This window comes from Cryptosporidium sp. chipmunk genotype I, assembly GCF_004936735.1.
Source record: "Cryptosporidium sp. chipmunk genotype I strain 37763 chromosome Unknown contig_11, whole genome shotgun sequence".
Lineage (NCBI taxonomy): Eukaryota > Apicomplexa > Conoidasida > Eucoccidiorida > Cryptosporidiidae > Cryptosporidium > Cryptosporidium sp. chipmunk genotype I.
Genome location: NW_027125587.1, coordinates 1 through 26,141, shown reverse-complemented (window position 1 = coordinate 26,141; position 26,141 = coordinate 1). Strand labels below are relative to the sequence as shown.

General features: G+C 31.2%; 11 protein-coding genes across 11 annotated transcripts; 5 read left to right on the top strand and 6 right to left on the bottom strand.

Annotated features, from left to right (window-relative positions):
• Positions 1 to 32: 32 nt before the first annotated feature.
• On the bottom strand, positions 33 to 2,192 carry ELE39_000407 (asparagine synthetase B like; the record flags this gene model as incomplete). The annotated part of the gene is made up of 1 exon (XM_067343446.1): positions 33 to 2,192. One exon carries the CDS (start codon positions 2,190 to 2,192, stop codon positions 33 to 35), a length of 2,160 nt encoding a protein of 719 aa, XP_067202228.1.
• A 387-nt stretch (positions 2,193 to 2,579) lies between these two features.
• Positions 2,580 to 3,752, bottom strand: ELE39_000406 (uncharacterized protein; the record flags this gene model as incomplete). The annotated part of the gene is made up of 1 exon (XM_067343445.1): positions 2,580 to 3,752. One exon carries the CDS (start codon positions 3,750 to 3,752, stop codon positions 2,580 to 2,582), a length of 1,173 nt encoding a protein of 390 aa, XP_067202227.1.
• Positions 3,753 to 3,901: 149 nt separating this feature from the next.
• ELE39_000467 (erythrocyte membrane-associated antigen) lies at positions 3,902 to 6,091 on the bottom strand (the record flags this gene model as incomplete). The annotated part of the gene is made up of 1 exon (XM_067343506.1): positions 3,902 to 6,091. One exon carries the CDS (start codon positions 6,089 to 6,091, stop codon positions 3,902 to 3,904), a length of 2,190 nt encoding a protein of 729 aa, XP_067202288.1.
• Positions 6,092 to 6,998: 907 nt separating this feature from the next.
• ELE39_000466 (S-adenosylhomocysteinase) lies at positions 6,999 to 8,480 on the top strand (the record flags this gene model as incomplete). The annotated part of the gene is made up of 1 exon (XM_067343505.1): positions 6,999 to 8,480. The coding sequence occupies one exon, from the start codon at positions 6,999 to 7,001 to the stop codon at positions 8,478 to 8,480; it is 1,482 nt and encodes a 493-aa protein (XP_067202287.1).
• Positions 8,481 to 8,603: 123 nt separating this feature from the next.
• ELE39_000465 (uncharacterized protein) lies at positions 8,604 to 9,254 on the bottom strand (the record flags this gene model as incomplete). Its single annotated transcript, XM_067343504.1, has 1 exon — positions 8,604 to 9,254. The coding sequence occupies one exon, from the start codon at positions 9,252 to 9,254 to the stop codon at positions 8,604 to 8,606; it is 651 nt and encodes a 216-aa protein (XP_067202286.1).
• Positions 9,255 to 9,393: 139 nt separating this feature from the next.
• On the top strand, positions 9,394 to 10,046 carry ELE39_000460 (uncharacterized protein; the record flags this gene model as incomplete). Its single annotated transcript, XM_067343499.1, has 3 exons — positions 9,394 to 9,615; positions 9,660 to 9,813; positions 9,883 to 10,046. 3 exons carry the CDS (start codon positions 9,394 to 9,396, stop codon positions 10,044 to 10,046), a joined length of 540 nt encoding a protein of 179 aa, XP_067202281.1.
• A 116-nt stretch (positions 10,047 to 10,162) lies between these two features.
• On the bottom strand, positions 10,163 to 13,795 carry ELE39_000449 (ZW18 protein; the record flags this gene model as incomplete). Its single annotated transcript, XM_067343488.1, has 1 exon — positions 10,163 to 13,795. One exon carries the CDS (start codon positions 13,793 to 13,795, stop codon positions 10,163 to 10,165), a length of 3,633 nt encoding a protein of 1,210 aa, XP_067202270.1.
• A 1,298-nt stretch (positions 13,796 to 15,093) lies between these two features.
• On the top strand, positions 15,094 to 16,581 carry ELE39_000438 (casein kinase I; the record flags this gene model as incomplete). Its single annotated transcript, XM_067343477.1, has 1 exon — positions 15,094 to 16,581. The coding sequence occupies one exon, from the start codon at positions 15,094 to 15,096 to the stop codon at positions 16,579 to 16,581; it is 1,488 nt and encodes a 495-aa protein (XP_067202259.1).
• An 825-nt stretch (positions 16,582 to 17,406) lies between these two features.
• Positions 17,407 to 18,741, top strand: ELE39_000427 (uncharacterized protein; the record flags this gene model as incomplete). Its single annotated transcript, XM_067343466.1, has 1 exon — positions 17,407 to 18,741. The coding sequence occupies one exon, from the start codon at positions 17,407 to 17,409 to the stop codon at positions 18,739 to 18,741; it is 1,335 nt and encodes a 444-aa protein (XP_067202248.1).
• A 348-nt stretch (positions 18,742 to 19,089) lies between these two features.
• On the bottom strand, positions 19,090 to 20,226 carry ELE39_000416 (uncharacterized protein; the record flags this gene model as incomplete). Its single annotated transcript, XM_067343455.1, has 1 exon — positions 19,090 to 20,226. One exon carries the CDS (start codon positions 20,224 to 20,226, stop codon positions 19,090 to 19,092), a length of 1,137 nt encoding a protein of 378 aa, XP_067202237.1.
• Positions 20,227 to 22,151: 1,925 nt separating this feature from the next.
• Positions 22,152 to 25,280, top strand: ELE39_000405 (uncharacterized protein; the record flags this gene model as incomplete). Its single annotated transcript, XM_067343444.1, has 1 exon — positions 22,152 to 25,280. The coding sequence occupies one exon, from the start codon at positions 22,152 to 22,154 to the stop codon at positions 25,278 to 25,280; it is 3,129 nt and encodes a 1,042-aa protein (XP_067202226.1).
• Positions 25,281 to 26,141: the final 861 nt, after the last annotated feature.

The following is a 26,141-nucleotide window of genomic DNA, read 5'->3' as shown; positions in this document are numbered from 1 at the left end:
GCGCCAAGCGTGCATGTTTTTTTTTTGCCTGACTAAATATTAACAGGAATATAGGTGGCATTGGCAGTAGCTTTTCTATTACTATCAAAGTGTTTAAGGTTAGTTTGTCTAGAAGATCTAGTTCCGAATTGAACGGCTCTCTTCTTGAATTTGGAGGAAAATTGAATTCTCAATTTGTTAGCAATAAACCTTAGTAAAGGTTTGGTGACTTCAAATCTCGAGCCACAAATATTTTCAAAACTCAATTGCCCAATTGAATTGAATACAAGCGGTTGGAGAAAAACCGCAAAGAGTATCCTATTATTGAATAAGGCAATTCTGTAATCTCTCCCAAGATTTCGAATCCACAGCCTGTTAATATCAAAAAGCATTTCTTTTCTAATGCCTTCCGAGCCATTATGTTTTTTAGCTGTGATATGCCTGCCGTAACCTCCAAGGAACTCATCAGCTCCACTACCTACAATTAGAAACCTAGATTTTGAATTATATAACAGTTTGTTATCTTCAGCAGTAATTAGACCTTTGACATACTCTTTTTCTTGTGGAAACAAAACTTTATCGATATTTGATTCACTCAAATAGTAGTTTTTGGGATCAATGAACCTTTGAGTGGATGGAATCTTACTGAAATCTGCTGTCTTCATCTTGTGAATTCTACATGCTGGAAAACTTTCACCAATAGGCTTAATTAGATTCTGTTGGATTTTTCTACAACATGACTTACAGCATTTGTTTTGGCACTTTGAATGCTCTCTGAAAGAACAATATGAGCATTTCCTCTGAAAATTTAAGTTTTTGGGGCATTCTATAGATTCATTAATTTTCGGGGACTCAATAAAAGCTTCCGAAAATGGAGTTTTTTTTTCAAAGATTCCATCCCAAATGTTTGAATTCTCACTATCGGAAATAATTTCCTGCCACCATTCTTCTCCAAAACTTTCTTTATCAATTAAGATCCCCTTCCCTCGTAATGCAAAGAACAGAGCACCTCCAATATTAAAATCCAAATGAGTTCTAGATGGAGCTATACATTTTAGTATGTTTTTTTCTTCCTTTGTCAAACTATCCCCTGGGTTATCTGCACATACTAGTCTGATCGAAACGTTTTTATAGGTGCTTAAGTATCTCTCAAATAAATTCAAAATTTCATAGTAGCTGGTCAATCCTGTTAATCTATCCGGCGCTTCACAGGGAGCAAAGCTTGTATTGATTAATTCAACAATAAAAAACAAATTATCTTGACTGAATTGAACTTCAGAAACTTGTTTATTTGAGAAGAATCTCTGAATGATACTACTTCCCAAATATTCCAACCTTGAGAACAACCATTCTAATAGCAAGTAAAGCAATACACTAGAGTCTAAGCCACCTGAAAAAAGCATGCCCATATATACAAAAGCCCTGTCCTCGAATACTTCGAAGGTTAGTCTTTTCTCCATTTCTGTAACAAAAACTAATCTTAAAGAGTCCAAGAGTCTTCTTGAATCTACTTCCAGTGATTCCAGCGTTTGGTGGCCTTCCTTATCCCAATAACCTGGATTCATATATGATGGAGTTACTTTCCATGGAAAGGATTCGAATTCTAATCTTGATAAATCGAGTGAAAACATGCCATTAACTGGTACTTCAATTGATTGAACATCCTCTTTGAAAACTAAAAGCTCACTTTCTATATTAGAAATGATGATATCCTCTCCTCTATTACCTACACTAATTAATAAACTTGAATCTCCAAGTCTGTCCCTCCCAAATACCAAAAATCGCTCTCCTTTAATTCTTACATAGACCAAACAGCTAAATCCTTTGCCAGATTCAAAGCTAACCTCACTAAGAATATACATCAGCTCAGTTACCAGATTTTCTATTGATTTTATTTTTGCCAAATCAATTCGTTTAAGTAATTCTTGAAACTCAACATATTCTATTACTCCAACAACAAAGATTCTCATCAAAGATTCTCCTCCAGAAATTGATATTTCAATTTGAAAATCTGAATTTTTGGTGTTTTTTATGCAACAAGTTTCGTGATCTAGTAAAATCAACCTTTCTGATCTTTCTATATTTCCTTTTCTAAAATCTGTTTCGCATTTTGAGATGTTTATATTTGAATCAAAAATCCTCAACTTCTCTTGCGTAAGGACTTGTCTCCGACCATTCCCCTGCTCTTCAGGAAAAAATAAGCATTCTATCATCCCTAATTACTTAACTATTTTACCTAAGTGTTAAAAAATCAGATTTGACTAGTTTTGGTATGGCGGGAACCCATCTAATTCAAATAAAAAATAAGGTAACTATAGCTAATATAAAAGTAAAATTTATTAATGGGACTAAAGTTGTTATTTGAGTATGCTCTACAATTATTTACACACTTACTTTAAAATTAAATCTTTTCTTAATTAACTTTCATTAATCTTTTGCCAGGTATTGAACTGGTATTTGCATTAACAATATTAATAATCTTTTATGCTGTCAATACTTTTATCTCAATTATTTACCTATGTATTTATTGCCACCATCTTTAAATCCAACAAACGGGGCATTTTCTGTAGTACTGAGATACTGTGCCTTCTTTGGATCTGTTATTCACCTTTGACTTTGGTCTCCTCGTCTGTTCCGTGCTGTTCATTATTTGAATCTGATTGAAGGTCCCCCGAATTAAGATTTTCAAATATAAGTGTAAGCTCCGGGTCATATCTTTGCAGATAAATGGGAGTTCCTGAAACTTGACGCATTAAATCATCAGACCTTGACAATAATTCAGCTCTGAGGGTTGTAACAAGCTGCATTTTACTTTCTTCTTTGGACTGATCTTCACATTTCACCGATTTTCCCATATTTTGGATGGATTGTTCTAGCTCACGTATACTTCTCTGGTTCTCAGTTGTTATTAAAGATTCCATCTCTGTAACTTTGACTGAAACACTGAAATCTCCTTCAAGAAGAGATAAAATAAAGCCTAATAGCGCTTCATTTCTGTTGCTATCAACTAGTTTACGATTATAAATATTTAATTCAAGCTGCTCCAAAGCTGACCTCTCTTGTTTAGATTCAAGAGTTAGAAGCTTTTCTTGAATTTCTGAGCGGTTTCTGAGTAAAATAGCCATAGATTGTTGTAGCATTGTAATGTACCCCAAGATTGTAGTAAATAAGTCCCAACATTTGTAATACAATTCCATAATTCGTTCAGAAGACTTGAGTAGTGTAGGTGAATATATCTTTCCTGACTCGAATACAAGATCCTGTAAACCTATAAATGACTTGAGCAATAGTTCTTTGCATGGAGTTAAGCACTCTTTAAGAAGGGCATCAACACTTAAATATGAATCCTCAGAAAACGTTTCGGAATTCTGCTCCGAAACTGACGACTTATATACTGTGTGTATGTCGCTCATAATTTCTAAGCATTGTAACAGAGAAGAATAGGCTCTCATGACAATAATATGCGATTCAAAATCTTCTTTAGGTGGGATTGAAGTGGCAATATCTTTGAAAGTTTGTTCATATTCATTACGTAAGTTATTAAAAGATCCTATCCAAGAGAAAAATGATCCAGCAGTCGGGAACTTAATACTGGACTCAACCAAAGCTTGGCCTTGCTTTTGCCCAAAGTCTAATTCTGTGCCAGTTAATGCTTGGCTTGGCTCAGCAACATTTTGTATTTCTTCTGTATACACAAAAATTGAATTTATTCCCAGAAATATAGTTACATAAATATATCGAAATAATATAGTTCTTTTCCAAGCAACCATCATTTTGGAGCATATTTTATGATGCTTGCATGTTAATATTCAATTACGCGGCAACAGTGATCTAGGGAATCTAAGTTCAGATGTAGAATAATAGAAATATTAAAAAGATAAAAATTATATGATAGCAAAAAGTAGAAGAAATTCACCTATTTCTATTCCTTAAATAAATAGATAACTGGGTTTATTTGAGTATTTTCATTTGTGTTCTGACTGTATAAGTTTTGGTGGATACTTTCAACAGACTCACCTTTTTTGCTTTGAGAATTACTATGATTGCTCTGAATATTTTGATTAATTTGATAGAACCTTCCAATCTTGCTAATTCTACCTTCATCAGTTGGCTCAGTTTCTTTATTCAGGCCTATTTTTGTTCCTGGAAATTCCTGAGCATTTTTATCTAAATTAGATTTTTGCATATCTTCGATTGAATGAGTTCTTATATGCGGTATTTCTTTGATTTCGTGTTTATTGCATAAAAATATACTTGAAAAAGAAGATCTTTTGTTATGAATAATATTTGAGTAGATGTTTGTTAGTAATGAACTATATTCTTCTCTTATTTGCTTTTCAGGATGAACCCAGATTTCTGTGTGTATCATAAGATATACTTCATTAGTAAAAGGATCATTTAGCTGCTTATATGTAAATTCTGGGATATCTATTGATGATTTTGGAATTTTCATAGATTTTGAAAGTTCGTCTTCAAGCAGTGCAAATGCTTCTTTCTGATTTATATATGGCTTTCTAGTTCTAAGATCCATTGTGAATATTATAGGTAGCGCTCGGAGTGATTCTCTATCATAAGTGAATTCCCTCTCCTTTTCTTCAGGTTTATCTGTAATTATTTCATTACTGATAGATTTAGATCCTATGTTTTTAGAGATGGATATTAGATAAAATTCATAGATTTTGCTAAATTCACAAATTTGAGTTTTCAAATTTTTTACTTTAGCAATGATCTCATCTGGTAAAGAAGTTATAATATTGACAGTAGCTCCTATAGACCCAGAATTACCTCTTAAGGATGAATTTTCTTCATTCCAAATATTAATAATTCGGAGCTTACTAGGTAGTAAATTCAGTGCTTTTGAAAGTGAATTGACAAATTTACCAACAAAACTTTGTTTATAAAGCGTATTATTAAAAGACTCAAAGTTAATCTTTTTGAGTTTCATATTTATTGTAATTGAATCCACTTTTGGTTCTGAGAAATCAGTGTGAATGTTTTTATTTATAATCGAGTGACTTTTTTTTATAAGATCATTATAGTTGTTAATATTCCATGGATTTTTTCGGATATTATTACTTTCAATGAGATTTGAATTAACTTGGTTCGTTTCTTTATTAACTAAATTTTTGTGGTTAAGTTCATTTAATCTCGAATTGTCATATGTATGACTACTATCTTGATTACTTATCACATACTTGTTAGTTGAGCCGGAATGATAATATTGCATCAATTCATTCTGTTCAAAATTTATTCCGTTTATAGTATTACTTTTTGGAGTTTCTTTGTTTTGCGTGTTTGCATTACTACTTCTTCCTCCTATGCTTCCATGTAAAGGTGGAAATGGCACTTTGTCACCGTGATTAGAATTTGGATCATCATTTCTTGAGACTCTGCTCAAGTATGCATCATTTACATGATGAACTTGGGTAGTCCCACTATTACCAAAATCTGGAAAGTTAAATTTATTATATTGCATCTGCAGGGCTCTATTTTGATCTCTCGACTCAACAAGGGAGTAAATAAAAGATCCTTTACAACTACATGTAATTTCATCTATTTTTAAACCTTGTACTATCTCGCAAAATTCTCTACTCCATATTTCTGTTCCGTTTAAAATTCCCATACATACAAACCCATTTGATAGTCTGTTTGACTTAATCAAAATTTCATTCTCGGTTTCATTTGTGATTATTAATAAATTTTGATTCTTTATTTCTTTATTTTCTGCATTGGAATTAGATGAGTAAGTAATATCCTCAACAAAAACAATTAGAGAGTCATAATTTGGCATATTAGAGGATGTTACGATATACTCATCGCTTCCAAGTTGAATATGTGAGTTATTGTTCAATAAATGTATTATACCAGAGCTATTGTTTTCTAATTCGATAGATGAAAATCCATTCGCAAAACGGTCACTCCAAATATCATTTTGGATATTACTTAAAGACATTAAAGAGCGAGAATCTTCATCTTCAATATCAAAATCTCCGATTAAATTATCTTCGTTGATTTGCGATTCTGCAATATTTTCTCCATTTTCTTCGGAATAAACTCCACCGGTACAAAGCAATAAAATTATTAAAAAAGGTAGCAATTCATTTATTCCCATGCTTAACTTTTTTAAATTACACCAAACACCAATATTAATTTCTATTATACCTATTACTCAATACTATCTATTTTTATGGTTTCTTTAAATTAAACCTTTTCAACATTCTATAGTACCTAGTCATAGTTTTTCATATTTTCTTATTGTATTTAAGTAATGAAGGATTGGGAATATTTCATTACCGTCTAGAACAGTTTTTTTTTGTAAAAATCTTTTGGAGTTTAATGTCATTTTGAATTAGAAAAAAAAAATCATAAGTAACGTTTGGTTAAATTGTAAAACAGTAATACTGAAGGTTTTTCAATAAGTTAATTTTCCTAAAAATTCAATAAGGTAAAACCAACAAAAATCTGGGTAAGTAGTTGCATTCCCAGGCTTTTGTATTCAGCATTATGCATGCAATAATCTTTTGCTTAAAAAAAAAATAATTGTGGGCAGGGGCGCCATGTGTGAATATTTTACAAATCAAATTTGTAATTTTAAAAATATCCAGAAACAGAGTTATCATAGGGGTATTAGTGAGGAGTCATTGCATATTTTTTTAATATATGGATGATTTTTTGTCTGTTTTCTGATTATGAATGGTCTGAAAGGGATGAAAACACCGTCCCCCACAAATCATTTCAAAAAAGATTTTTTCAAACCTGATTTTATTTTCTTTCGAATTAAAAAGAGAAATTCAGAATATTAATACGTAAATCTCTTATTTATAGCTTCTATTTTTTGAGGAATTTTAACGGCCAAAGGCTTTGTTTTCTTAGAATTATAGTAAACAATTTAATTTCAATACAATACGTAGACATGTATTCGAGTAATAAAAAAAATGCATACTTGAGCAATCATGAATAAAGATTGCATAGGATTTTTAATCTTTATATTATAGATAACGGTTAGGAAAAAATTTAAAATGGAAAGCAGAATTAAGGATTTAGGTCTTGCAGAATTTGGTCTACAAGATATGGAGATAGCCAAGACCGATATGATGGGGCTGGTAGAGTTGCAAAAGAAATATAGGGACTCCAAACCTTTAAAAGGAGCAAGAATAACTGGGAGTTTGCATTTGACGATAGAAACATCAGTTCTAGTGGAAACTTTGTATGAGTTAGGAGCAGAAATACGTTGGTGTAGCTGCAATATATATTCAACTCAAGATCATGCTGCAGCGGCTCTTGTAAAGAAAAACCTAGCAACCGTTTTTGCTTGGAAAAATGAAACTATTGAGGATTATTGGGCTTGCTTAAATGATGCAATGACATGGAGAAGTCCGGATGATAATGATAATGTTTATGGTCCAAACTTAATTGTTGATGATGGTGGTGATGCAACTCTAATATTGCACGAGGGAGTTAACGCTGAAATAGAATTTGAAAAGCAAAATAGAATTCCTGAATATTTAGAAAGTGAGTTTGATGAAAATGGGAAGCAATTATCGATGGATTTGAAATGCATGTATAAAGTATTAAAAATGGAGTTAATAAAGAACCCTTTTAAGTGGAGAGGAATGCTTAAGGATTTATATGGTGTAAGTGAAGAGACAACAACAGGAGTTTTAAGGTTGAAAATTATGGAATCCGAGGGTAGGCTGTTACTTCCTGCTATAAATGTGAATGACAGTGTAACGAAATCAAAGTTTGATAATACATATGGATGCAGACAATCCTTATTACACGGACTATTCAATGGGTGTATTCAGATGCTTGCAGGGAAGAAAATTGTTGTATTAGGATACGGTGAAGTAGGTAAAGGGTGCGCTCAAGGTCTCTCAGGAGTGGGAGCGAGAGTTATCGTGACAGAAATTGATCCAATTTGCGCATTACAAGCTTCAATGGAGGGTTATCAAGTGAGTGTATTAGAAGATGTAGTTTCTGAGGCTGATATATTCATTACTGCAACAGGAAATAAGGATGTTATTACTGTAGAACATATGAGACAGATGAAAGAAAATGCTTATGTTGCGAATATTGGACATTTTGATGATGAAATAGATGTTTATGGACTTGAAAATTTTCCAGGTATTAAGGCAATCGAGTTAAAACAAAATGTACATAAATTTACTTTTCCAGACACACAAAAAAGCGTTATTTTATTATGCAAAGGAAGACTTGTAAATCTAGGATGTGCTACTGGTCATCCTCCCTTAGTTATGTCAATGTCTTTCACGAATCAAGTACTTGCACAGATAGATTTATGGAAAAACAGAGAAATAGTAGAAAGGTCTAAAAATACAAAATTTTGTGTTAAAAAACTTTCTAAGGAGTTGGATGAATACGTTGCCAGGCTCCACCTGAATGTTCTTGGTATTAAGCTTACAAAGCTCACGGACGCTCAAGCCAAATATATTAATGTTCCAAAAAATGGTCCTTATAAGTCGGAGGACTATAGGTACTAGAGATAAAAACATTTTAAATAAAAAAAAAATTACTACCTGTATTTTTAAAAATGGAAATAGTATAAAAAATAAGTTAATATTATATAGCATAGTAATCAAGGAGATATATCAGTAAAATTTCAATTACTCATTTTGTCTCCTAAATTTACCTATTCCTACCCAGCCATCTCCAAAATCGTTTAAAATTCTCTCAGAGTTCTTTTTCTTACTCTCAAATGATTTATTGCTCTCAGAAATTCTTTTAGTTTTAATTTCTAAATACGCCTTTCTCACTTGATTAACATACTCAGAAAGGTCACTACAAGCCTTAGTTTCTTTCTTAGCCTTTTCCAATTTGTCCTTAATTTTTGAAGAAAATGAAGGAGGTGAATCAATCACATCTCCAAAAGAAGGCCTATTGGCATTACTTGGGCTGAAATTGGACTCCAGTTCATCAATTTCATTTAAAATTGTCTTTGATTGACTTTTTTCTAAGTTTCTCAAAGCCCTTTTTTCTCTTTTTTTTTTATTTTTCATGGACTTTTGTGTTCTAAGAGCTTCTCTATCCTTCTCCATCAAATATTGCCTACTATCAAAATCCACTCTTTTACAAAAGTCACTCATACTTTCATTCTTAAAAGGTGTTAATAATCTCCTCTTAGGCCCCTTTTTTTTCTGCTTATTATATTTATTTTGAATAATATTCAATGGAAGCAGTTTTTCTGATTTTCTTTTAGACTCATTTCCAAAAGAAATTACTCCACCTTTAAATATCTGTCCATCCAGTACCTTCATTCTATATTCTTTTTATTTTTCTTAGATTAATCAAAAAGGAAAAAAAAATCTCATTTTTGGGCACTTCAATGCGCGCCGGCGCCGCTCATTTCCACTTGTCATTTTGACTGAAAAAAAAGTCGTAGTAATAGATTAATGAATGTTGAGTGAAGAAGGAGTTTCGGATAAAGTAATTTTTAGTGTTTTAAGGTGTATAAAATGCAAGTTGAATAAATCGAAATACTTGGATATAATTAATAATATTTTAATATGTAAAAAATGTTCGAAGAAGAGTAAAAAATTTAAAGTTGTGGGAAAACACAAAGTGGGCTCTAAGGAGATAGATTCGCTTGGAAAGAATATTGAACAGCTAAGTTTTAAAGTCAGTAATAAGCCAGTATTTTTTTTAAACACTTTTTTTCAAAGTATTTCGTTGTCAAGCAACATAACCAAAATTTTGTATTAAGAGAACAAGAAAGAATAAAAAGTTTAAAACTTAAGTCAGAAAATTATTCTGACTTTGAGTGGAACTTTTTTCCTAAAAAAGACAACTTTGGAAAATCTAATACATTCGACTTTTGTTCGATTTATAAAAATGAAAAATTGGACTCTCTTCCACTTGTTTCTGATTAAAAGTACGCATCTCTAGACTATAATGGAGAATATATTTCCACCAGTGAGAACTTTGGTTATAGTCTCAGACTTTTAGATGATGATTTGAGCTGTGGATATAACAATATTGGATGTAATAATAGCAGAGGGTTTGGTATGAATTGTAATAGCGAAACTTATGAATGCAACGAAAACTACTAAATAAATCAAGATCACTTGTGTATTAACAACAAACCAAATGTAACAAGCAAAAACCCATTTGATATGTTTTAGGTGAATATTAATATATGGAACTTAACGGTTATTAATCTGTGCAATTAGACTATGAACCATTCCGGAAATCTAGAAACCAGAATCTTAACAAAAAAGTGATTTTCAATGACTTGAATATGAGCGGCTCTTCCAATAAAAGTGTCGAGGTTTTTCTGTGGAAGGTGGAAGTTAACATCAACTTTAACAATGCGAGTAGGATCTACATCTTTTAGTAAGCTTTCCACCATCACTTTGTAAACTGCAGGGCCATCTGGAGAATATTCTGCTCTGGCACTATCATATGGAGCATACATATCTTGATGTGAAGAACAAAATACAATGTGTTTGAATTTTGAAAATAACTCAGAATGCTCAGTTGCAAGTTTGTACATGAATGTTTCTTCATAATTAGAAGCGTCAGAAAGTGCGAGCTGGTTAATACATTGAGAGCTGCTCCATTTTTTCATGATCCATACACCTGCATTAATGAGCTTCGAGTCATTTGAAATACATCCCAAGTGAGGCGTGCTTAGGGACCAATATAAATAGAATTGAGAACTAAACATATAAAGGTGAGGAAGAGCTGCTCTTATTATAATTCCACCAAGAGAGTGGCCTACAAAAGACAATTTTTTCAAAGACTTTGAGAATGGAGAAATGGCTGCAATAACTTCATCACTTAACCTCTTTCCCATTTCTTCTATTGGGCCATCTGTATAATCTTCATTACATGTACTAAGTAAACATAGTACATCTGGGTAATAGAGTGAAATTATATTTCTGACGTTCCTCATATCAAATGCTGAGCCTTGTAGTCCATGTACAAATATCATTATATGAAGATCTTTCGTTGATTCTTTACTACTTTCTAAAAACGGTACTTCTGTCTTAATTATGGGTATTTTTGGTGCTTCTTCGTCTTTATTAGTTTCTTTTTCAGTTTTTTGGCCATTATTCAAACAGGGGCTATTAGGAGTTCTATTGGATTCTTGTTCAATTTTCCTGCTTACTATGTTTTTAGCATTAATTGCAGGATCATTATTAATTCCAACTCTACAAAGTTGCCCACAGTGAGTAATTATACCACCTCCATGATTAATTAAAGCTTTAGAATTGTCTATAATTGTGTTTATGACCGTTGAATTTGTTTTTATAGATTGTGTTTGGGGTTTGCAGCAATTATTCGAAGTTAAAGGATTTGAATATCTTTGTATAAATAAAATAGGAAGCCATTCATTATATTTAGAGCTTTTTAAGTGCTCAGTTGAAATAGTATTTAATGTATTTTCATCAAATGTCTCATTTTTTGTGTTTGATTGACTGTCTGAATTTGATGTAATTTCATGCAAAGGAGGAAGACATACTTCTTCAATTGCATTTGGAGTTGGTATTGACTTAAAAACCATATCATTTCTAAGTAAATCAGCTACCCTTGAGTAATAATCAATAGGTTTTAGCACAAAAATAGTTGAGTTTTGAGAATTCAGACCTGAACCACCTGTTAATATAGGAAATATTGAAAAAAAGCCACTATTTTTTTTGTTAATCTGCCCATTGTTTGGTAAATGATTGGGTGGGGGGGATGAATTAACTGAAAGCATAACAGGAGGTGTGATAGGAAATGATCTGTTACCCAAGAATTCTGGGAATTTTAATGATGGCTCTGGTTTTAATGATGGAGAATATAATTCATTAATCGAAAGAGTCTCAAAAAATATTGTTTCATTCCATAAAAACATAGTCTTCCTTATGTGTTCCATTTTACATGTCTGCTCAAGATTGTGTAGTACAAAAGGAAGAATAGAAACCAATCTATTCCAAGTCTCAAAGATTTGAAATGAAATTTTCTCCAACTCTAAGTTTATCTTGCGACTATATTGAGCAATTCCAAAAGGTGCTTCGATCACATTTTGGAATGGTAAAATTGGTTCATGGGAGATTAATAGATCTGGAGTAATTATGTGTGAGGTCGGAGTTCTTTTGAATATGGGAGGCGTAACACCTCTAATATAATTAAGCTGCCAGTTTAGAGGAGTTAAGGCCCATATTGTTGTTGGTAGTTTAACTAAACATAAAGCGGAATCTGAAAGTCTTTGTTCTGGAAGAACTCCTATAGAACTTCCATCACTTGCTATGGTAAGAGAATGCTTGAATTCATTTGCCTCTTGAAGCTGAATTTCGGAGCTAATCCTAGAGGTTTTATGTTCATCGGTTTGATCAATCTGTTCTCTAACTACACAAAACGGAATTGAAGCACCATTTTCTTCATAAATTACCTCTGAGAGGTCAACAAGTGGCTCAACATTTAGTCTAGACCCACCTGGTAGTTCTAAACTGGGGATTACCAAGAATGATCCCATTAATTTGGCTCTTTGGGCACTACAGCATTTCTTTGTAATAAAGTGCATATTAGCAGCTAATTGGAGATAAATATTTGTTAAGGACGCAATTAGTTCAAGCCTTAGTTTTGAAGCTTCAATAAACATTGGATCTCTAGTTACTATGGATGGAAACACCTCGTCGATCCCAATGATAGCCTTTTGGTCAGTGGGTTCACCTTTTTCTTTATTACACTGTATATCTTCATACTCTGTTGTGATTTCCTGGTTGTCATTCAACTCATTATTATCAGATAATTCTGAAAGTTCATTAGTTTCTTTTTCTTTAGCAGGGGCCTCGATGTTCTGGTCTAATTTTAAATCACTTGAGTTTTTAACATGATCTTGATCTGGTAATTCTTTTAAAGATTCTGTAAAAGTTTGAGCCATTTTTTGGATCAGTATTCCCCTAATAGTAAATGAGCCAACTTGCGCCCTGCATTTAATGTTTACTGTGTAAGTATTTTTATTTTCATCATGTTTAAAGCTTTTATTCAGATTCTTTGAAAAATCCTTGTCGCTTAGTTCTGAATTTTCTTCGTTTTTGTCAGTAGATAAAAGAAATGAAGGAATTACTGGAAGTGGCTTGGTTGAAAAGAATCTTGGAATATATTGTGTTTTATTTTCAGAGTAATGGGAATCAAAACAAGCAAAGATTCTAGTAATCTGGCTCAAAATTAAACAACTTGTATTACAAAAGTGGAACTCATCAAATATTATTGGAAGATACTCCACAATCCCATTTGCAACATTATTAATCCTATAGACATTATAGCAAAGAGATGAAAATTCTTCCTTTGAAGGCTGGAGATGTTCCATATTTTCACCATTTAATTCCTCAGATATAGATGCTGGGTCATGGGGAAGCATTAAGTCTGAATTCTCTGAATACAAAAGATCCACTTCAAGGAAAAAAGGAGCAATGAATAGTTGACTGTTTGAAAATTTACTTCGAAAAATTTCGTTTGAATCTGTCTGACTTGAGTCACTAAAAAAGGATGAAAAGGGTTTGGTGCTTGGAACATGTAACTTCACATCACTAGTAAAGATGAATGTCTCATTTAAGTCGGCTACATCATCAACATAATTGATCTGAAAAGGCCTAGATAAAATAGACCCATCTTCCAAAATTCCCTCACACTTTAGATCTAATTTTTGTTGTTTAGAATAAATAATGTTTCTAGGAATAGCACTATATGCCACACCATCATTCAAAAAGTATAATCTGCTCCTCAATCTATAAAACCCACTCTGTAGTAGATCAATGTTTCTAAACTTCCCAAAGCTTAAAGCGAAGCTAACTGTCGCAAATAGCGACATTTTTCTTTATATCCACTTCTTCTGGTTACAATTAGTGTAATCTCAACTAATCCCTAGTTATTGTTTATTATAATCTATATTTATTATTGTACATATGCATTTAAAATAAAACCTATTTAATGATAAGGTAATATCTATTAATTTTTAATTTTATTTGCATGCAATTCCTTTAACATTTCATAATCAATTCAATTATAACCTTTAAATTCAAAATTTTTACTGATTAATTCACCTTTTGTCTTATTTTTATTTATTAAACTAATTCTAGATTTTAAATTTCTGCATTTTGCGTCTGGTCTTGTATTATAATTATGCCCATTACATGAGTTTTTTTAGCTAAATAAAACAATAAATCTAAATAAATAGAGTAAGGTCTGTATTTTGTCTACTGATTTATTAGAAGTTTTCTTATGTATTTAAAGTTTTTTAGTTAGTTAAAATACTTTAATAAATCATCATCCAAAGCCTTTCGTTAAATATACTTGGGTTTAAGTGGACAGAGTAGGCTAGCACGCAGTTATTAATAGTGAATCTAAAAAGGGACTAAAAACTTTGTGAAAATATAGCTACATTAGCATATATATTAGATTAGATGGTTGAATCACTGAGATGGAATACCATGCTTAAAATTTAGTTTTCTTTGTAGTTTGAGGGAGAGTAGGGAGGGGATTAAGAAGTTTCAGATAAAAATCAAATTGAGTAGTAAGAATTCACATACAAATCAGGGATTCCGCAGCAAGGATATTATTCATGAAAATTGCTACCAAACAATAATAATTAATTAACGTTTTAAATATTCCCGGCAGGTTGGCATGTAAATTTAAAGAAAAAGGAATATTGTGCCGCCAAACCACCCCACTATTTTAAAAATTTGAGTTTTAGGACATAATGAGAAAATTACGGCGAGGATAAGGTAGAAAAAACAACAGGGAATATTCCTTTTTTTTTTCCTTTGATGAGAGAATATCAGCAGGTTGAGAAGGACTCCAAGCACGTTTTAACGAAGTACCGGCAAACAATTGGTAAACAGTTCATACTAGAAATTGTGAAGAAAAAAGTTAGCGATTCAAAATTTTGGATTCAAAAATAGTGAGCCGGACTTAATGTTGAAGCATCTCAGGAAATTGTTCTTTGGCAAATTTGGACGAGAGAGTAGTGACATAAAGTTCTTTTTCTCATTTTTGTGTGATAAGCCAACTTAAATTAATAACTAATATATTAATATACTTTTTCAGGGGTGAAACCCACAAATTAGGCCTAGTTAGCCAGAATTAGAGGTTAGCTGAATTATTTTCAAAATGGTATCACAAATTTCATCTCCTTTATCGAATACTACAGTATGTTCAATATGGAAGATAGAACGACTAATTGGAGGGGGGAGTTTTGGAGATATATATTTAGCAGTAAATACAGAAACTAATGAGGAGGTGGCAATTAAGGCGGAATCGACGATGTCCAGACATCCACAGCTGATATATGAAACAAAAGTTTTAAAGCTTCTGCAAGGAGGGGTGGGCATAGCAAATGTTTATCATTGCGAATTGGATAGAGAAGTAAATCATCAGATAATGGCAATGGAACTTTTGGGACCGTCTTTGGAGGATTTGTTCAATCTGTGTCATAGGAGATTCACAATGAAAACTATTTTGATGATTGCGGACCAAATGTTGCAGAGGGTTGAATATATTCACTCGAAGAATTTTATTCACAGAGATATTAAACCTGATAACTTTTTGATTGGACGTGGAAGGGGATCTAGAAATATTTATGTTATTGATTTTGGCCTTGCCAAACGCTTTCGTGATCCAAAGACCTTACAGCATATTCCTTACAGGGAGAATAAGAATTTGACAGGAACTGCCAGATACGCTTCAATCAATGCTCATCTAGGAATAGAACAAAGCAGAAGAGACGATTTGGAAGCAATAGGTTATGTATTAATGTATTTTTGTAGGAATGGAACTCTTCCATGGCAAGGCATCCGTGCCAATAACAAGGAAGAGAAGTATAAGAAAATTATGGAGAAAAAAATGGGTACTTCTGTGGAGACTTTATGTAAGAGTTATCCTCCAGAATTCGCAACATATTTACACTATTGTAGAGTACTCCGTTTTGAGGACAGACCAGACTATACTTACTTAAGAAAACTTTTTCGTGATTTAATGCATAGAGAAGGTTATGTTGATGATGGGGACTTTGATTGGACTAAACTCGAGTCCAATAGCAGTAAAAAAGTTGAAAATTCTACTAGTATGCAAACTAATAATTTCATTAAGACTACTGGCAAATCCCTAATTCCCCAAGTTCAACCCAATATTTCCCTTGACAAAAGTGTATTTGACCAAAAAAAACAGTCTAAAATTCATAAAAAGTATATACATTCATCATCTTCCAGAAAGGCTAATAATTCAGGGGCTCCTGTCAATTCAAACAATCTTCAACGCGAATCTTCTCCTATGGAGCAGAAATCTGGTATCGAGAATAAAGGAAATAAAAACCCAAATGAAACAGCTAACAGTAATATTTGTAATAATTTAACCTCTGCAAACACTGGAAAGAGGATTTCTGATATTGCAGATCAAGTTCAGGACCACAGTTTGAGCTTGAGTCCTAACCCAACTTTAACTAGAAAAAACTTAAAAGCTAAGAATAAAAATAGTCATGAATATAGAAATACTAAATATCAAGACACATCCTCCTATAAGCACAAGAGAAAAACTAACACTATACAAAAGCCTTCCAGGCTGAAAAGAGGCTTTTGTTCTTGTACCAAGGTTGAGGGATAAGAGTCAAATTTATATTCAAATATGAAGGTATTGGTCTACTACACATTGATAAACGAGGCGAGCATTTTCTAATGGTTTAGTTCTCGCGTTATTTTGATCCAGCCTTGATTTTACTATTTTTCTTGAATCTCCGGACTATATTTTTTGAATTATTACCTCCAAAACTTTTTATAGCTGGGATCATTTTATCATTTTTTTTCATCGGAAAATTAAGAGAATTGCCATTAGTTCTGATAAGACCAGAACGCACTAAATTAATGTAAATTGAGACTATTGTCTGATTAATATAGTTATTTTGAGGTATCCAATCCAATCTACCTTTAAACTCTTAATGGGTGTTAATTCTTTACTTTGTTACTTATTGCGCTTAAATTCAATATATATATATTTTTTTTTTAATTAAGTGCATTTTAAACTGTAATCTACGTTTCTTTACGCTCGATTTCAAATTTGGGTTTTAAAGTGAAGTCACTTGGAATATTAGTTATTATTTCAAGCTCGTTTCTACGGCTAAATTTGTATGTTTATCAGAGGTTCATTAGTTTAATTGTCATCTTCATCTTCTATATACAAGTAATGAGCTATTATAGCAATTACTACTTACTACTCTAGAACGGTTCCTGTCAGTATTACTTAATATATCTAATTTTTTCTAAAGTTTTTGTTGTTTTAATATTATTATTTCACTGAACTTTATTATAAATTTTGTACTGTTTGTTTCCAAGACTTATTTATTAATATATTATTACCATTAACTTTACGCGGGACAGTATTTTTTTTTCGAAAATCCCCTGAAAATCCAGAATTTTTTCTTTGTTAGAATAAATGGTAAGAATAATTGGAAGGCATTATGAGTCACTATTAGAGACTGATTCATATACTGAAAATGAAGCTGGTGCAGAATTAATTGTTGCTGATGATATTTTTATGTACCATCAGGTTAATTACTTAAATAAATGTTTAGTTGCGCTTTTGCTCATATGCCACTGTTTTCATATCCTTTTATTCGGGGGTGACGTATCTCCATCTATTTACAGGTTTAAAATGGATGATAGTGGGGTTTTTGCTTTAGTACTGAACACTTTAGTTCCATGCCTTTTCTTTGTGCAGGGTTGGTTAAAAGCTTTGGAAATACATAAATACACTTCATTCATTACACGGCTTCATTTAGAATATATAATTCCAATTTTCATATACATATTGCTTTATTTGATAAGCATTTTGTTTAAAAATGATACTCAATTAGAAAATCTGACAAATGAGGAGTTTAGAAGATTATTATCTCAGTCAGGATGTTTTAACCCTGGATTTCTTTCAACATTTGTAATGTTGTTTATGGTAAATTTAATTTTGGATTCTATTGCATTGGTAATAGTTCCAAATTTTTATACCTCAGATACTTTAATTTTTTTTACAGTGGATATTTCAAAAAGCAAGCTCAATAACAGTGACGGTGGTATTCCAAATAATATGAACGAAAAGAAGTACTTTTCAATTTTAAAAAAGTTTTCATTTTTCAAGCTGATTTACTGTTTATTGATGGTGTCGCTGTATGACTCGTTGGTAAATTTCTTGAATGATATGGGACCTAAATATGTATTTATTCAATCAAGAACGTATAATATTTTCTCTGTATTAACATTATTAATATTATGTAAGATTTTAAGGAATAAACCCAGAATTCTTTATTTTATTTGCTTGATTGGGGCTTTTACTAATTTAATTATTTGTTCGTCTTTTGGATCATATATCAATAGCCATTCTTTTACAAGTATAATTACTGCCTTTCACTTTTTATTAAATATATATTTCTCGGGAATCTTGATTTCTTGTATGCGTCTAAATATCTTCAATAAGTGGTCATTTTCAATATTTTTTCTTATATTTTCAGTACTTTGCTATATGATCAGCATAGATTACTCGAGATCCATTATTTCCCCACTCATTTTTCCTTCAGTTTTAAGCATCAAGTCTAGATTCCTTACAGTTTCTCAAATATATTCATCAATTTTTGCTATTTTAAATATATCAATCCTATTATTCAAGTATATTAGTATTGATTCGGACAGCACATCAAAGAGTTCAAGAGCATTAAATTCAAAAATGTTTTGTTTTTTCGCAATGTTATGCACTTCATCTATAAAGTTATTTTTTGAATAAACAAAAATAATATTAAGGTGAATATTTAGCTTTATTAATTCCGATTAATCTCGAAAAAAAATGTTTTTTTTAAACAATAATTAAAATTTATAAAGACATTTATTACAGGAAAAAAAGAAAACTAAAGGTACATTCATGTCTTTTAAATAACAGTAAATCCATATATGAAGTAATAATTTGTGTTTAATGTTTGGTATTATGGAATTATTTTGATTATTATAAAAAAAATTTTTATATTTGTGCTTTTAACAATGAAATTTCAAAATGAATTTTCTATTACAGGCGATTGGAAAATATTTGAATTTTTTAAATGAGTAAAAAAATATTTGGAACAATATTAAACTTTGTTTAATTTTTACAACAGAAAGGTTTCTTGCATTTTTTAGTGTTAATAAACATATTTTTGGAGAAAGTTTCAGTTCTTTTGAAGGAGGCTGATACTTGATCTGCGTCATCGAGAACTTGAAGCTTTGATTTAGTTATCTCAATTAATTCTTCGAAATTATTTTGAATAATGATCCTAGATCTCCATGGTCTGTTTGTAAGAAACCACCTATTACAGTATACAGAATACCCACGGCAAATGTTATAATAGTGGCCATCCCTTGAATGAATGCTACAGTCATCAATATCAACGAAAAATACTGTATTATTAGCAACAATAATGGACATATATTCGCCTGTATTTAACTTTAAAAATAATGCGGTTGGACTGGTTCCAACAGAAAAATGGGGAATCTTTAATTCTTTGATTCGGTTCATATTTTTAGACAATATACTTAGTGGTTTAATGCTTTTAATATTATTTGGATATAAGCTGTCATCATTTGCATCCCAACCATCCGGAGGCAGTTTAATATAATTTCTATTTCCAAACTCAAAGGGGAAAATTTGAAGTTTATTATAATCTGAATTGACCTCAATAACTAGCTTCCATGGAGAATTTGTGGTACAAATTTCCCCATTAGATTTAATCAGAAGCAGCTTATTCAGTAAGAAAACTTCTTCATTGTGAATTAGAGTAACCAAGCCTAGTTTGCCTTTTAGGGTAAAATCAATTAGTTTTGGAACAAAAACGCCAACAAAATTCTTGTTTGTAGTATCGAAGAATAAATAAAGTGTATTCTTTGTTTCATTTTTTTTGTTAAAGTTACCAGAAATTATTCTACATGTCTGTCTTCTGTTAGTTATTACAGCAACGAGACCAAGGTATCCTGTTGCGTCATCATATTCCATAATTTGGCTATTTGAATAGAAGGACTGATCTTTAGTAATGGAGATGTTTCTAGAAATAGACTGTTCATCTGTTAAATTAGAGTCTTCATCAGATGACACTAATTCAGAGTCCGTAGTGGATGAACTTTGTGTTTTTGAAAGATCAATATTGCTGAACATATCCATTTCTTTTTCTGAAATTGAGTAGCATATTTTAGTTATAAGTACACCAACTAAAAAAATGAGGTAGACCTTGTTCTCTAACCTCATTTTCTATGGCTCTATTTCCTTATTTTATTATAAACTTGTATATTTGATTTTTCGCATTATTATTACTCGGCGCCATATAAATATTACGCAAAATGCAAAGTTACAAAAAGATGTTTGGTTTACTCTAGGATCAGAAGTTTATCTCAAATTTCGTTCCTGTTGTTTTAGCAATCAAAGCAGTCTGTATTTTTTTCTTCTCTTTTTTTTTCTTTCTGTATTTACTTAGTTATTTAATATTTGACATTTGGTGGGAACTCTAAGTGATTTTTCAATTTTTGTGTTAAATGGTTAATTACGAAATTTATTATTGCCATGTTCGTGTTTAATATTTATATTCAGGTTTCTTTTTGAATTATAGTTTATAATAGTTCTAATTGCACTGAGTGGAATATTTATATACATTTCTGTCAGAGTATTGAATATAAAGGGAGCTAGCTAAATATGACGTTTAATTGCAATAAATGAGATAGCTGCTCACTATTTTATTGGCATTAGTGATTTGTTTCTTATTCATGTTTTTAAAACTATTTTGTAAGTTTCTTAGCTTTTGTTTATACAATATATTTCTTGGCACCAATAAATTTAAATGATTAAACTTTCATTTTCAAAAGCTCCAATGCTTATGGGCCTCTAACTGCTATAAGTATTAAAAACCTGTTCTTTTATTTAATTATTTGTATTTATATTGTTGTAAGTTAATTTATCTTTACAATTCAGCAAATTTTCAATGATTTATCTTCGATATATAATTCCCAAAACTTTACATTTGTTATCTTTCCTTAATTTTATCTTATAAGTTAAAAAGTTTTTGATATTTTTAAAAGTTTTAAGTACACATATCTAATAATTTCTTTTTTTTTTATTCTTTAATTTTACCAATCATTTATTAACAAATGTAATTCGTGGTTTTTGAAAATATTTTACCTATAAATTAAAAATAAAGCATTAGATTATGAAATATTATTTGATTCATACTTAAACTGTATTGAAATTTCAAGGTTACTGGAGAATATGAATATGATAGTACAGATGGACAAGTTAATAAATGTTTAGAGTTTATAGAACAATTAATCTTAAATTATTATCTAATGAATAGAGTAAAAAAGCATGCAGAACCAACTCAATACCGCTTTTTAAAAAATTTTTCAACAAATTACAAATATTGAGATTTTCCGCTATACCGAGTAAATTATATTACCTTACAATCTTGAAAATGCAAGTTTTAAAAAGATATTTTATATTTTTAAATATTTATACCTATTTTATTTTACCTTAACAAATTTAAAAATGGAGCTTATTTTCTTGTACATTGCACAGCTACTTGAACATTTTTTGAAATACGTTAAAATTAAAAGGTATTTGAAAAAAATTATAATTGGAGTTTTATTGTCTTATGTTTTCAGTTTCTAAATATTAGGAAGGAGTTCATTTTATAAGCTTCTCAATGTTTCAACTATATGTATAAGATACAATAAAAGTATTCTAGTAATACTATTTTTGAAATACTTCAATATGCATCCCATTAAAAGGTTTTTAATTTAAATTGGGAGATCAAATTGATATATTATTGTTAAAGATTTTCTTTTTTAGTTTGCAGACAAAAATTAAATTTATTTTTTTTTGAGATTGAGCATTTTGTTAACTAATATGAATTTATTCAAACTATTCCATTTTTCCAACTATCTCATTCAATGTGATAGCCTCTATTTACTTATAACCTACTTAATATTTGCTGCTAAAAAATACTTTTTTTTAGAATTGAAATTTATAAAAATTCAATATTTATAACATTATATTCTACCTGAATTCATCTCATAAATAAATAAATTAGTTTTGGGCGCCAAGCGGCATTTACAAATGTCATCTTTGACATTTGTAAATGTAAGTTATTATCAAGATTTTTTCTTCTAACGAACTTAACTCAAATGAGGTTGAGGTTTATTTTTATATTTCTCATTGCTTTGTTCATTTTATGTTTGTTTTGTAATGTACGCTCTGCAGAAGCTCCAGGTGAAGGTTCTCATACTGATGATTTTGGGAAAAGACATGATGAAAATTCTGAGATAGATGAAAATTCCGGGATGGATGAAATTACAGCAAGATTTTTATCACTAATTTCTAATAGATTCGAGGCCAATTATTCTTCAGAGTTTCTTTTAAAAGTTGTATGCATTTATCTTCTAAATATCTTGAGATTTTCTGTAATTTTTAACGCCGAAATATACAACTCTCATTTTATGCTGTTAAATGTAGTGCATGCGACATTATATAATTATTCAAATGGGGATAAAAAAACTTTGTATATTTCTCAGTCAAAAGCTAATCTGTTGGGAGATTTATGTCAGAAGATTTCTGAATTGAATACTTTTGCTAGTATCAATTATGTGGAATCCGATTATTCTGAAAAAATTCAACTCATATATCAGAATTCTAAGAAAATTACTTCCATTTTGACTAGATTAATTGACTTACTTAAATTTTTTGAAACATTGGATGTTTCAGATTATGTTCGGAACTTAATACTTACACTTGTTCAAATTGCTGAGGATTCTCTTTTGGAATTCAATGAAGCTCTTCAACTTTATAGTACTACACCGAAAAAAGTAATCAATAAGTGGATTGAATCTACAAAAAAGCTATCCAAATCAATATTCTTAGAATCGAACTTTGTTGACATAACAAAAAGAATGAGAGCAGCCATGAGAGCTTATAATGCAGAATTTAGCGTTCGAAATGCCGAGTATAAAAAACATTTAGAGACAGGAAAGTCGAGTTTAAAACCAGGCGAGTTAGAAATGGCTAAAGAACATTATGACACTATTTTGAATCCCGGAGATTTAACTCCTGAAACAATTTTTTACTTCGAAACTCTAATTTTACAGTCAGCTTCCGTTTTATGTATTATAATTGCAAACGTTTTAAAGTTTGACGAAACAGAAATTCAAACAGTTCAAGATAAAATGAATGAATTTATAGAAAAAGCAACTTCTAAAATCTATAAAAGAGCAACTGAGTTGGAATTGCTGGAGGAAGAATCACTGAAAATAAGGAAAAAAGTTCGTCAAGTTCTTGATTTAGAATCACTTACTAGTAATGATATTTTAGCATCATCACATGTTAGAACTATGAATTCAGAAGAAGTAAATTTGGTTTTTAGGGATATGTATTTAAAACTATTGAAAACTGTTGCTTTATTACACAAGGAGGCAGAAAATGTAACAAGTTGTCAATATTTAACAAACCTTATAAAAGATCTTTTGAAATTATTCCAGTTTGTTGGAAATGTTATAAAGAAGGTATTAAAAGACTTTGAACAAAATAAACCTAGATTGGAGGTAAGATCAATTATTGAGATTAAAGAAGCTAGGGAAAAATCTATTCTTTATTTCAAAGATACCCTGGAAAAGCATGTGAAGCTACAAAAGAAGTTAATGAAAGATAAGGCGAAAAGGGCGAAGGAACTAGAGGACAAGAATAAAAGAGAAAAGGAGGAAAAAAAACAAAGAGAGAAGGAATTAGAGAAAATGCTTATTCAAGAAAAAAATTTATTGAAGGAAGCTCGTAAAAAGCAGAAAAAGGAGCACCCAAAAAAAACTAAGATTTATCGAGAAGCAACTCAAGATGAAATAAGTGCTATGGAAGTGAAAGAGGAGACTGTTCAAACAGTAGGTACAACACCTTCTAAAGTAAAGAAAAAAGTTGTTAAAAAGGCAGAAAAATTACAAAAGTTACAGCTAATGGCTCAAATATCTGAAAGATCTGAGACTATTAGACAAACAATCAGGTCAGAAAGAGAAAATAATACATCTGAAAGAAACAGAAAAATGAATGAAAGAAAGGAGAGACAAAAAGCTCTTAAAGAAAGAGAAAGGGAGGAAAGAGAGGAGGAGCAAAGAAATAGAAGAAGGGTTAGCCAGCATCTAGCAGCTGAATCAGGGGGTGACAAAGTATTAGCAGTTTCTGAAATAAAACAGCATTTTTCATCTTTAACTAATAATCAAGAAGAAGGCCTAAAAAATTTGATTGTTACAGTTTTTGATATAATGGATTCAAATAAAGTCGCTGATGAGGAGAGTTTGAATTTAACAGATCAAGAAAGTCAATCTTCTGCTTCAGAACCCTCGCTGCCTTTGCAGCCATCTCAGTTAGAACTTCCACAGCATCCTCGAGGTCCACAACCTACACCTTCCGCTTTTACTAGAAGAAGAGCCTCTGAAAGGCTTCAGGATGCTCCTGCTGGTCCAACCATTGAACTATTTGGAAGTAGTCCAGTGTTTGCAAGTTCGAGAGAAAGAAGTCAAGCATTAGAAACATCTAATTTATCTCTTGCTTTATCTGATTTAAGTTTAGATGATGCGGAAAGTTTCGCCGAAGGCCAAATATTAGCACATACTTCTAGTTCAACTTCAACTACTAAATCTAAGTCGAAATATAGTTCTAGGTCCAAATCCAGAACTAGATCCAGGTCTAGATCCAGAACCGGAACAGGGCCAAGGTCTAGTTCCAGAACCAGAACAGGGTCAAGGTCTAGATCCAGAACCAGAACAGGGTCAAGGTCTAGATCCAGAATCAGAACAGGGTCTAGGTCTAGATCCAGAACCAGATCCAATTCCAGTAATATACATGGGTCTGAGTCAGGGTCTAGAATCGCTTCGGAAACAGAAATTAATCTTGAAAATATCATTTCTAAAATGTATATTACTCCCACAGATGAGTATTCTTTCCCATTTAATACTAATGAAAGGTCCAGATTTAGTGATATGTTTTCAAATTCTCAATCATTATCAGTAGTAGATCCTTTAATGACTCAGGCAATGCTCTATTTTAAAGTAGCAATGCCAGATTTTCGACATATTGTCTCGAGTTCAACACAAGATGAAATTAAAGAAGCATTGGATTTTTGTGGAAATGAGATTAACCGTTTACATACTGAAGTGTCACCTAAAGTTAGTGGTTCTGACTTCTTGAGCGTCAAATTTGTTCAAAAGTGTTTTATTAAAGAATTTATTAGGTTACTTTTGCTGCTGAAATCAAAGAGTAACCTCTCTACTTAGTCTCATTCTTCTCACAATGCCGTAAAAATTGGTAAATAATTTAATAAAAGTTATAATTACAGACTTTTTCCACAAATTAGTATTTCTGATTGCAGATATATTCTCTAAATCAGGCCAGCATTTAATTTAACATTTTTGAATTAAATTTATTTATATTTTAGTTATTAATTTCTTTTAATTCTTGTTTAAAGCATGCCATTATTTTTTTTAAAGTTAGAATTAGGTTAGGGGTTTAGGTTTAGGTTTAGGTTTAGGTTTAGGTTTAGGTTTAGGTTTAGGTTTTAGGTTTTAGGGTTTAGGTTTTAGGTTTAGGTTTTAGGTTAGGTTTTAGGTTTAGGTTTAGGGTTTAGGTTTTAGGGTTTTAGGTTTTAGGTTTAGGTTTAGGTTTAGGTTTAGGGTTTAGGTTTAGGGTTTTAGGTTTTAGGTTTAGGTTTAGGTTTTAGGTTTTAGGTTTTAGGGTTTTAGGGTTTAGGTTTTAGGTTTTTTAGGGTTTTAGGGTTTAGGTTTAGGTTTAGGTTTTAGGTTTAGGTTTAGGTTTTAGGTTTTAGGTTTTTAGGGTTTAGGTTTAGGTTTAGGTTTTAGGTTTAGGTTTTAGGTTTAGGTTTAGGTTTTTAGGTTAGGGTTTAGGTTTAGGTTTTAGGTTTAGGTTTAGGTTAGGGTTTAGGTTTAGGTTTTAGGTTTTAGGTTTAGGTTTTAGGTTTTAGGGTTTAGGTTTTAGGGTTTAGGTTTAGGGTTTAGGTTTTTTAGGTTTAGGTTTAGGTTTAGGTTTAGGGTTTTAGGTTTTAGGTTTAGGTTTTAGGTTTAGGTTTAGGTTTAGGTTTAGGTTTAGGTTTTAGGGTTTTAGGTTTAGGTTTTAGGTTT